The sequence below is a fragment of the Mangifera indica genome, chromosome 7, assembly GCF_011075055.1.
Source record: "Mangifera indica cultivar Alphonso chromosome 7, CATAS_Mindica_2.1, whole genome shotgun sequence".
NCBI lineage: Eukaryota > Viridiplantae > Streptophyta > Magnoliopsida > Sapindales > Anacardiaceae > Mangifera > Mangifera indica.
Window position 1 is genome coordinate 16,066,182 of NC_058143.1, and position 11,340 is coordinate 16,077,521.

Below are 11,340 nucleotides of genomic sequence, written 5' to 3' on the forward strand. Positions count from 1 at the left end.
ATTTAAAGATAATTTATGTACACCTAATCACAAATTGACACGTCATAATTTATGTACAAAGTTATACATATAGTTTTATTAATAAGATATAAACAATCCAATCCAACTAATTCAAAACTAAAAGGCCAAAAGACTTATTCCCACCCAAAGTTTACTTTTTTCCCAAATTTATATTCATGAACTTTTACAAACTCAAATTTTTATCCATCAACGGTTAAATTTGTTAATTTTAAAAGTAAAATTATTATTTAATTAATAATATTAAAAAAATAAAATTTTATCTTTTTTTTTATATTTTAAAAATTAACAATTTTTTCCCAAATAAAGCTTTAAAAAGTAATAAATTCTAATACCATTTATTGCCCATTTGTCCCTTGGTTTTAATTGATTCCTGGCTCACTTTTTTCATTAATTTCAATTTCCAATTTTTCATATACCTTATTGTCCGTTGATTTGTATTGTATTGTATTATATTATAACCCAAAATCTAAGAAATACAATTTTTCTTTTCATGATAAAAGGGTAGAAGATAACATATGCCACTTGCTTTCTTTCTTCATGATCAAGAAACATGTTTGATTTGATTTGATTTGATGTGAAATAGCGTGTGGAGGGGATTGACAATGAAGATAAGTTTCTCATTTTTCGCAGAATCAATATTTGTGATGCTCCTAATCAATATACTGATTATGTTCTCCATTAAATCGCAAAACAATTGCTTCTGCCATTCAGTTCCCTTCACTCACTCACATCTTTTCATTTCGCCCATCCACTATTTTCTGACATTTTAAACAGGAATTTTTCCAAAAATCTTCCACTGATAATCTTATAATTATAATTATCATTATTCTATGATATTATACGATATAAATAAAAAAATAATATATATTATAAAATATATTATATGAATACGATATAAAAGTTTCACCAATGTAATATAAATTCAAATCCAGATTTTTATTTTTATTTTTTTAAGTTTTAATATTTTATCACATTTGTTAACCAATAGAATCTTAAAAGGCAATTATCTTACTGGCATGATAGTGCTACTATACCTTTCTCTTTTATGAATGAATTAATTGTATGATTTTCAATGTCTGTCAATTTAAATGGTTCGGAATGACGGTGGCCAGCATTGTATTATGTTGCCTCCTTTGCTCTTTGAAAATGACACGCAAGTGAAAAACTTGGCTGCCTAGTTTGCGACTTTCTGACTTCTCACCAACCAAAATATCTAATTCAATTTCACTTTCAACGCTGTTCTCAATACTAAGCAATTTAAAATATGTCCCCGTTTACTTTAGGCCAAATGACTATATCCCACTTGGCCAAATTACATTTCCCAATTTGCAGAAGTTTAAAAATTCCATCTCCCATCCACTGACATTGATGTATGTTTGAATTTAAGGTTAATAACATTTTTCGACTCCTAATTTTATCAACTAAATCATGTAAAATGTTGTTGTGGTTAAAGAAGAATGTTGTTGTATTGGTTATTATTGATTGAAGAGATTAAGTATCTTTTTGATCAATTTATTCTGATTTTTACCAAATTTAATCAATACGGTATTTTAATCAGATTCAACCATATATAAAACACAAGAAAAATTCAGGACGAATGTTGACGTAAATTCCTAGGGATTACGACCATGCAATTCTTTGTTAAATTGTGTCGTAATATTCTTATTACTTATGTGATAACCGTGATATTGAAAAATCAAATATGTTTTAGTGTGGGTAGGAGATTAATTAGATTTTTCTTATATGAGTTTGCATTAGTTTACACAATAGTAAATAACATTTTTTTCTCCCAAATTGGTTTAATCCATTTCTAGTTGACGTAAATGATATTTTCTCTAAATCAAATTCAATTAAAAAAATGACATAAGGATAAAATAATAATTTTATTATTAATTAATTTTGAAAAAAAAATCTTTTGATTGACTTAAACATTTTAAACATAATAATTTAACCCTTTAAAAATTTTAAAAACTCACTAATCAATCCCTGAAATCTTTTCAAATTTTCATATATTTTAAAATTATTATATGACCATAATAGTTGTAATATGTTATTTACACCCCTAATTTATTGTAATTGTCTAATTTTTTAGGGTGCAATTGTCATATTTGAAGCTATTGAGGAAAATTTGATATTTTAAAATTTTCTAAAGACCCCAAAAGCTTTTTGAATTTCTAATAACCCCCTAATTTTTTTAAAATGGCCTTAATATTTTCAAAAATTATAGTTTACCTCTTAATATATGATTATACGACAAAAACACTCATATTTTTAGGGAGAGAGAAAGAAGGGATGAGGAAGAAATGAAAAGAAAAATAAGAGGTTTTATATATAATTTGGATTTTTAAAAAGTTATTTTTAATTTTTATTAAGTTAGGATTATATGATAATTTTGAAAAATGAAATAGTATGGATAAAATACTAATTTCAATTCCTAATTCTGTTATTTCATTAACAATGTCTAATTTTAGGTGGAAAAATGCTATTTATGTTTGTTTTGGATGGGAAAGTGATAGTTATGCCAAATAGGGGTGGAAAGTCTAACGGCCAAACTTTGGGTGGGAACATGTCATTCACTCTTTATATCATATCCACAGCTTTTTAGATTTTTATTTTATTTTTCCTGAGTTGAACACGCCATTTCTTGTGTGAAATCAAAGGTAGAATTTGGTTAATGTTCCAGAAGACTAAATGTAAAGGAAGATTCATAATGTGAAAAGCTGCATAGAATCAGTAAAAAGTTGCAGAAAAAGTATGCAGAAAGCCACAGCAACTATCAAAAAGGAAAAAAAGTATATAGAATTTAGCAAGCTGTTAATGTATTAGCAGTGTACGTCATGCGGGGTTGCTTCCTTCTCTGTTGGGGGCGGCTGATAGTTTTCAATTCAACAATGAAACCTTACCGTGTTGAATGATTTGTCCATCTTAAACCCTTGAAAACCCTGTTATTTATCCAAAAAAAACCTCCGTCGTTCCTGTTCCTGTTCTTCACCATTTTTATTTATTTGATGTCCTTCAACTCCTCTTCCTGAGCCATTCTGTGGCAGCTTCAACATGCACCTCAACCGTCTTTGCTTCATATTACCAGCTGATGCTGACGAAATCGAGCCTGAATTCCAAGCCTTCACTCCCGCCAAGAAATCAGTCAAGAAACATTCTCTCTGCTGTTATGGAGGTCGAGTTCTTGGTTTCATTGGTGATTCATTGCGCCGTGCGTATGAGGCGAATTGGGTGAGTTTTTGTAACCCGGGTGCGCCCAAGAAACAGCATTCTGGAGTGTTTCATGACCTGGAAGGAGTTCAGATGTCTGAGAAAGTCGGAGGAGACAATCCGAGGATTTTCAGCTATGCTGAGCTTTACATAGGCTCTAATGGATTCAGTGAAGATGAAGTCCTGGGAAGTGGAGGTTTTGGCAAAGTTTATAGAGCGGTTTTGCCTAGCGATGGAACAATTGTTGCTGTGAAATGCTTGGCTGAGAAAGGAGAGCGGTTTGAGAAGACTTTTGCCGCAGAGCTGGTTGCAGTTGCTCATCTTCGCCACAGAAATCTTGTCCGGTTAAGAGGTTGGTGTGTACATGAAGACCAGTTGCTTCTTGTTTATGACTACATGCCTAACCGCAGTCTTGACAGAGTACTCTTCCGGAGGCCTGAAAAACCAGAGGCAGCGCCTTTGAATTGGGAGTGTAGAAAGAAAATTATCAGCGGGTTAGCAGCTGCATTATATTATCTTCATGAACAGCTTGAGACTCAGATCATCCACCGTGATGTGAAGACAAGTAATGTAATGCTTGATTCTCATTATAATGCCAAACTTGGCGACTTTGGCTTGGCGCGATGGCTTGAACATGAACTCGAGTACCAAACTAGGCCTCCTGCAATGAAAAACCACCAGTTTAACTTGGCAGAGACTACCAGGATTGGTGGCACAATTGGGTACTTACCTCCTGAGAGTTTTCAGAAAAGAAGCGTGGCTACAGCAAAATCTGATGTTTTCAGCTTCGGAGTTGTGGTGTTGGAGGTGGTGTCGGGGAGGCGGGCAGTGGATCTTACATATTCAGATGATCAAATCGTTCTGCTTGATTGGATCCGGAGGTTGTCAGATGAGGGGAAGCTATTACAAGCTGGGGATAATCGGCTGCAAGATGGATCTTACAAGCTTTCTGAGATGGAGGTTCTCATTCATCTGGGGCTTCTCTGCACACTGCATAATCCACAATTGCGGCCTAACATGAAATGGGTTGTGGAAGCACTTTCTGGCAATCATGACATAGCCAAATTACCAGCTCTTCCATCTTTTCAATCACAGCCTCTTTACATTTCTTTGTCTTCTCCAAGCAACACCACTACAACCAGCACAAAAACTACTGCTTTCTCCAATTCAACCGGTTTCAACACTACAGGTACATCCATTTCATCAAACTATATCACTGCCCAAAGAGAAACCATATATGCAACTGCTGAATTTGAAGGCAGTGATTCTAAGCCATACAATAACAGAAGTCAGGGACGAACTACTTTCTTCATGGTTGAAACTCCAAGGGAAATATCTTTCAAGGAAATCATTTCTGCCACAAACAACTTCTCAGATTCACGGAGGGTTGCAGAGTTGGACTTTGGAACTGCCTACCATGGCATCCTTGAGAATCGGCATCAAGTGCTGGTGAAGAGGCTTGGCATGAATAAATGCCCAGCATTGCGGGCACGATTCTCGGATGAACTCCAAAATTTAGGGAGGCTTCGCCACCGCAATCTGGTTCAGCTACGTGGTTGGTGCACTGAGCAAGGAGAGATGCTTGTTGTATATGATTACTCGGCAAATCTCCTTCTTAGTCACCTCCTTTTCCATCATAATCATATATGTGGGAATTCTGTTCTGCGATGGCGTCAGAGGTACAACATTGTCAAGTCACTTGCTTCTGCCATACTTTACCTCCATGAAGAATGGGATGAACAAGTTATTCACAAAAATATTACCTCCTCTGCAATTATTCTTGATCCGGACATGAATCCACGGCTCAGTTCCTTTGCCCTGGCTGAATTCTTGACACGCAATGACCATGGCCATCACCAAGCCACTAAAGGAAACAAATCAGTTCGTGGCATTTTTGGTTACATGTCACCAGAGTATATAGAATCTGGTGAAGCAACCACAATGGCTGATGTTTATAGTTTTGGTGTGGTGCTGCTTGAGGTAGTTACCGGACAGATGGCAGTTGACTTCCGGCGACCTGAGGTGCTGCTAGTAAAGAGGGTTCGTGAATTTGAGGCACAGAAAAGACCATTGGAAGATTTAGCTGATTTAAGGTTGAATGGTGAGTATAACTACAATGAACTGATGAGACTCGCAAAATTAGGAAGTATATGCACACTCTCCAATCCAGAATTAAGGCCGAGCATAAGGCAGATAGTGAGCATACTTGATGGAAACGACAAATGCTTCATGGAAGAAGAGAAAAAGAAAGAAAGTATGGAAGAATGGAAACAAAGAAATGGTTCATCTCTCTTACTGATAAAGAGAATTCAAGCTCTGGGAATACAATGAACTTTTCAGTTAATGCTTAACTAAGAGCCAGAAAATATGTTTGCTAGAATTTTGTTTTTAGGAACTATTTTTCTCTGCCATTTTCTAACTTTTGTATACCATCTCAGGTGTATGATGTGTATAATTAGAAACCAGCATGTCTTAGTATACTATTCATGAGCGTAGTTTCTTTGTAACAAATTCAGGCAAAGCCACTGCTATGAACCATCTCTCATACAAGGCTTTCCACCATGGTTTATACACAAGAAGAAGAAATAAAATAATCATCACTAAGTTGACAATTCAATTTATTGAATGTTTCAAGTTTCTACAGTTATGAAAAGAAAGTATATAAATTACATAAAGACAACAACAGTTTAAGGTAACACTGGGATTTGTTTCAGATTGTTTTCTTCTTGTTGGGCATTTGCTTTTACTCTCCGTCACTAATTTCTTCATCTGAGTCCATCTCTCCAGTGCTATCATCAATGCCAACCCATTTGATCAAAGCAAAGAGAAATTCTCTGAAGCCAACCTTCCCATTCCTGTCCTGGTCCATCTCCACTGCATTGGTTTACATAGATTGCAAAGAAAATTCACAATTACGGATAAAAAATTGGAAGAAAAAAGAAAGCATAGAAGGGAAGTAATCTATACTGAATGGATTCTTCGAGATATTTCCAGGTGATTTCTCCCAGGGGTAAAACTCATTTAAAGACTTATCCACGTCTTTCTTATTCAGCTTTCCATCACCATTCTTATCGAGAAACAAGAATGCATCTACTATTCTATCGAAAGTCTCCTTGAGCTCTGTCGAACCCACCTTTTATATCAAAAGAAATTCCCAGATTACTAAATACAATGGTAGTTCCAATTCATTTAGCTATGTGCATCAAGAAATTAATAGAAGAAACAAAAATAGGTTCATTGTGGTTACCATAAAAGAAGAGGAGGAGGGTATCATTAAGAGATAAATGAGACACAGGAAGACAATAAACTCGGTGAATTGTATTCCCTTGCTCCCATCAATGTCACAAGAATTGAATAGTTCATCAATCTCTTTCTCCTCCTTATGGAGATTAAGTTTCTCTAAGCATTTTTTAAGTTCGTCACGGTCGATAACTCCACTAGAGTCTTCATCTAAATGAAATACAGATTGGCAGAGAGAATCATATTGTAGTAAGCATCTTTAAAATATCTTAAGAATACAAAAGCAAACTCACCGTGACGCACCATATTGTTCAAATACACCTTTGATACTTTTCAATCCCTCTCTGAACTTAGGGAACCACGAAAATATGCTTTCACTTGAATTGAACCTGATCTGTCCTGATCTCTTACGTTTTTCGTCTCTCATTTTCCTTTCAAGCTTTGCATCCAACCTACTATACTTACTGTCAAAACCACAATGGCATAGCCTGCCTATGATTTTGCTTGACAAGGACTTCAGAGAAAGGTAATCGCGAGATGTGCCTTAAAAATAGATAGGCATAATCAGATGCAGTAAAAAAATCTAGTATCTTCAATATTTCACTAGCAAGACAGTGAGGTGAATTTTGTCACCACACAAGGTAAATGGACATAATTTTCATTGATTCAAGGTGATTGTGAACAAGAAATCTAGAGCAAACAGAAGTTCACACAATGACACAGGAGGAAATTGATCAGGATGCGCTAGTGAGCTGAAAATTCAACCAAGATTTGCTAACTAAGAAGAATTTAAACGTTTTCTGGTAAGCATTTCGCAAGAGAAACAAGAAGTATAAGAGAATGCCAACAAAAGAGTTCCTTCCTTAAAAATTTTGGAGTATTTTTGTATTGCTTCAGGTACCACACATTCCAAAAACACAAGCCTATGGAAAGAACTATTACTTGATGATGATAACAAATCAAATCCTACTACCTTTCTTCTTAACTTAGCGATTAATTGACAAATAAATAAACTCCAAAAAGAATAAAAGGAAGAAAATTTTGAACAAAAAGAGAACCATTAGAAATAATTACCAAGAAAATTCATCAGAAAATGGTATTGAAGAGTGGCAATGACATAAATCTAAACTATCATCAATTTAAATATAAAGGTTAGATACATAATAAACAGAAGCAACAGAGTAGCTAAAACAATAGATAAAATGGTTAAAAAAAAACAACCAACCTCAGTGGCAGATATTGAAGTTTAACTGATACATGTAGAAGTTAGAATTGAGTTGAAGACTTGACCATTTAATTAATACAAAAGTACTTACAGGTTTGTCTTAATATGCAATCCATAGATGGAAGAACAAAAAGAGATAATGACACTTACCCATGGAACCTTCAAAGGCAACTGGGTTTGGAAGAGAAGGCAAGTTGGTTGGTTAAAAATGAGAAAAGGAATATAGTGAGAAAAAGGGTAAAGAGAAAGCAAAGTGGGATTCTCTCAGTGTGGATGCCATAGGGCCATAGGGCCTTCGTCAACAAGCATATCAATTTCTACACAACGCCTCTCTTTATAATTATCATAAGGCTGAACAGCATTGTCTCACCGGATGTTCATCTTATTAACATTTTCCGTTGGATGTTTGTCAAAATCCGAACAAAATTTGAAAAAGGAGTATTAAAAACATCCAATTTGAACAAGATCCCTTTTGTAAACGGGTTGACACGGTATGATACAAAATAGTTTTTATGTTTTTCACTTATATATAAGAGAAAACAAATTGGTCTACTCCATTCTACAATTACAATCTACAAATCTTATAAGAAAAACTTACAACAATTCATATAGAATACAAATGATAAGACTAATTTGCACATGATACATATTGACTAAAAGAACACATTCTTCAAAAGTGAAAAAAAATCTTTAAATCACAAATTAACATCAAATCGCTATCATATAATTGAAATTAAAATCATTAAATATAATATATTATCTGAGCATCTACTTAGGTATTTAAAACTAGATATATATAATTTTCACGTAAATATCAATTCAAGCACAAAGCTTGTGATTCAGTTCTGACTGAAATCTTCATTCAACAGTCGAACAAATTGTGAAGAATGTTCTTCTCCAAACACAAATAAAAGGCCACATATGCTCTACTTTGTCTGTATTTCATCCTCTGTCCACCGCTACACAAATGAATTCAAAAGCCTTCAATATTTAAAAGGGCAGATAGATTAGAAGTGTATGAAACATGTAAAACATAACTTTTCCACCATAGTTTAGACTATTACTCACTTCACCTGCTTTAACTCTGTGTTATTTCTTCATTTGTGTCACTGATTTCTTCATCCGAATCAATACCAACCCAACTAATCAAAGAGAAGAGAAATTCTCTAAAGCCGACCTTCCCATTTTTGTCCCAGTCCATTTCTTCTGCATTAGTTCACATAAATTACTAAACAAGACTAAGCTAAATTTCACAATGGCAAATATAGCAAACAAAGTATGTAAGTGAAGGTATTACGGAATCGATTCTTGGTAACATGTGCTGGTGATTTCTCCCGGGGATAAGACTCATTCAAAGACTTCAGCATGTCTTTCTTGTTCAGCTTTCCATCACCATTCTTGTCAAGAAACAAGAATGCCTCAACTATTGTATCAAAAGTGGCCCTAAGCTCTGGTGAACCCACCTTTTCAATCTGTAAAAATACCAAATCAACAAGGGCTACATAATTCAGGTAACATTGAGTTCATTGTACTTACCATGTTAGGGGATGAAGAGGGGATCACTAGGAGATAAATGAGACACAGGAGAACAATAAACTCATTAAATTGTATTCCTTCACTCCCATCAATGTCGCAAAAATCGAATAACTCATTGATCTCTTTCTCCTTTAGAGAAAGTTGTAATTTTGCCAAACATTTTTTAAGTTCTTTACGATCGATAATTCCATTAGAGTCTTCATCTACAAATGAAATAGAGCAAGGGAAAGGGAGTTAGTTTGTGATAAACGACTTGAAAATATCTCAAGAATATGAAAGCAAACTCAACAACGCACCGTGTTGTTCAAATACACCTTTGATGTTTTTCAATCCAGCTTTGAACTGAGGGAACCTCAAAATTATGCTGTCAACTGATTTGAAATTGCTCCGTCCAGAGGAACTTCTCTTAACCTCAATCATTTTCTTTTCAAGCTTTTCATCCAACCTACTGTAGTTGTTATCTAAACCACAGAGGCATAGCAAGCCTCTGAACTTGTTGGACAAGGACATCAGAGAAGAGTAGCGTTGAGACGTGCCTGAAATATAAATACACATAATCAGATGTACCTTCAAAAATCTAAACTTAACCTGTCTAGTACCTTCAATATTCAATCAGCAACACAAGATGATTATATAAACTCAGCAGCATAATCTAAGCTATATGTAATCTAAATTGGTACTTGTAATGGTGTGAGGAAAATCATGATCTATAACAGGTAGCAGAAATGATTATGGTGCTGTGGCACTTTCAGTTTACCGGCCAATGCAGTGAACATGATGCCAATGAGTAATGGTGGCAGTTTCAGAAAAAGGTGTCACAGTCCCGGGGTTTGTCAATGCAAATCTAGAGGGAACAGAAGTTGACACCAAGGCAGAGGAGAAAATTGCTCAGGATGTGCTAGTATGGTGAAAGTTCAACCAAAGATTAGCTATTTGAAAAGAATAAAAACAGTTTTTGAAAAACATTTCAATGTTACTTGCCTTGATTGCAAGTGATTCCTAAGGAGAACAAATTGCCAATTATAGAATTCCTTTCTTGAGCTATTTCATTTTCTTTCAAGAACCAAACATTGTCCAAATACACAAACCTATGAAGAAAGAAATTACTTGATGATGATGACACCCTTCCTCTTAGTTGATAAATAAATACTCCCATAAAAAATAAGTCTTCAACCAAAAAAGGAGCAATTTAAATAATCTCCTATGATAAATATATCAGAGGATAGTTTTGAGGATTGGTAACAACACAATACTAAAACTACCATAAATTTGAATGGTAAGAAACTTAAAAACAGTTGATACCCAAAACAAATAAAGCATCACTTTAAACACATATTTGACAAAAGTACACACAGAAAGTCAAGGTAGGTGAGATTTAATAGGCATATGCTAAGAACCTTATAAAACACAATAACAAATCCAAAATCTAAAACAAAACAAAGACAAAAACCAAACTCAGTAGCAGATGGTGAAATTGAACAGATATATATAAAAGTTAATAGCTGAGTTGAAGAGTTAACCATCTAACTATTACAAAAGAATACATAGGCCTGTCTTAAAGTACAATCCGTACATGCAAAAGAAAAAGAAACTTACCCATTAAATCTTTAATGGCAACTGCGTTTGCAATTTGGTTTGGAAGAGAAGGCAAGGTAATTGTTTCAAGAGAAAGATGTAAAAAGGGAATATAAGTAGAAGTTAGAGAAAAGGAGTTGATAGTAAGTAAAATGGGGCTCTTTTAAAGTGGAGATGCTATTATGGTCCTTGACAACAATGAAAGCATTTTCTAGTATATTTATACAGTTGCCTACCATTTGTATTTGTATTTTTCATTTATTTAACTTCTATCCTTCTAATAGGTGAATTAAAAATAAATCAATATTATGTTGAATAATTTTATTATACAAACAAATTTATCATGCCCTATGACTCAAATTAATTTATAATAAAAAGGGAAGAAACAGAAGAGAGAATCCAAGCACTTTGTGGCATTGCCCTATCAGTAACTAGATTTCCTTCCAGACAATTGGATTTTGTAATAAATTCATGCTAGAATCTTAGTGCATTCATGATGATTAAAGAACAGTAGTGAGAAAAATGGCTCCAAA

The 11,340-nt window shown here is 34.3% G+C and overlaps 3 protein-coding genes across 8 annotated transcripts; 1 reads left to right on the forward strand and 2 right to left on the reverse strand.

Moving 5' to 3' along the window:
• The first annotated feature begins 2,701 nt into the window (after positions 1-2,701).
• Positions 2,702-5,848, forward strand: LOC123220202 (receptor like protein kinase S.2-like). Its single transcript, XM_044642259.1, has one exon. It carries the CDS (start codon positions 3,076-3,078, stop codon positions 5,560-5,562), a length of 2,487 nt encoding a protein of 828 aa, XP_044498194.1. The 5' UTR covers positions 2,702-3,075; the 3' UTR covers positions 5,563-5,848.
• Positions 5,818-7,964, reverse strand: LOC123220203 (probable calcium-binding protein CML22). Of its 2 annotated transcripts, none has more exons than XM_044642260.1 (5): positions 7,847-7,964; positions 6,775-7,014; positions 6,479-6,681; positions 6,199-6,364; positions 5,818-6,105 (listed from the first exon to the last, which is right to left on the reverse strand). In XM_044642260.1, the coding sequence occupies exons 1-5, from the start codon at positions 7,848-7,850 to the stop codon at positions 5,975-5,977; spliced, it is 744 nt and encodes a 247-aa protein (XP_044498195.1). In that variant the 5' UTR covers positions 7,851-7,964; the 3' UTR covers positions 5,818-5,974. The 2 variants fall into 2 exon arrangements, with proteins under 2 accessions (XP_044498195.1, XP_044498196.1); XM_044642261.1 differs by lacking the exon at positions 7,847-7,964 and adding an exon at positions 7,697-7,785.
• A 456-nt stretch (positions 7,965-8,420) lies between these two features.
• LOC123221708 (probable calcium-binding protein CML22) lies at positions 8,421-10,951 on the reverse strand. Of its 5 annotated transcripts, none has more exons than XM_044644610.1 (6): positions 10,829-10,951; positions 9,529-9,768; positions 9,233-9,435; positions 8,994-9,168; positions 8,765-8,902; positions 8,421-8,655 (listed from the first exon to the last, which is right to left on the reverse strand). In XM_044644610.1, the coding sequence occupies exons 1-5, from the start codon at positions 10,830-10,832 to the stop codon at positions 8,775-8,777; spliced, it is 750 nt and encodes a 249-aa protein (XP_044500545.1). In that variant the 5' UTR covers positions 10,833-10,951; the 3' UTR covers positions 8,421-8,655; positions 8,765-8,774. The 5 variants fall into 5 exon arrangements, with proteins under 5 accessions (XP_044500545.1, XP_044500544.1, XP_044500543.1 ...); XM_044644609.1 differs by lacking the exon at positions 10,829-10,951 and adding an exon at positions 9,990-10,158 and having other exon boundaries at positions 8,421-8,677; positions 8,770-8,902; XM_044644608.1 differs by lacking the exon at positions 10,829-10,951 and adding an exon at positions 9,990-10,158 and having other exon boundaries at positions 8,421-8,677.
• Between the last annotated feature and the right edge of the window lie 389 nt (positions 10,952-11,340).

Bases quoted from the DNA above. Each gene is read 5' to 3' on its own strand.
- LOC123220202 (XM_044642259.1), top strand. From the start codon at position 3,076: ATGCACCTCAACCGTCTTTGCTTCATATTACCAGCTGATGCTGACGAA.
- LOC123220203 (XM_044642260.1), bottom strand. The intron at 6,682-6,774 runs GTGCGTCACGGT...TATTTCATTTAG, and splicing joins AGGTGTATTTGAACAATATG to ATGAAGACTCTAGTGGAGTT. The intron at 6,106-6,198 runs GTATAGATTACT...AAACCAATGCAG, and splicing joins TATCTCGAAGAATCCATTCA to TGGAGATGGACCAGGACAGG.
- LOC123221708 (XM_044644609.1), bottom strand. The intron at 9,436-9,528 runs GTGCGTTGTTGA...TTTCATTTGTAG, and splicing joins AGGTGTATTTGAACAACACG to ATGAAGACTCTAATGGAATT. The intron at 9,169-9,232 runs GTAAGTACAATG...GTATTTTTACAG, and splicing joins CCTCTTCATCCCCTAACATG to ATTGAAAAGGTGGGTTCACC.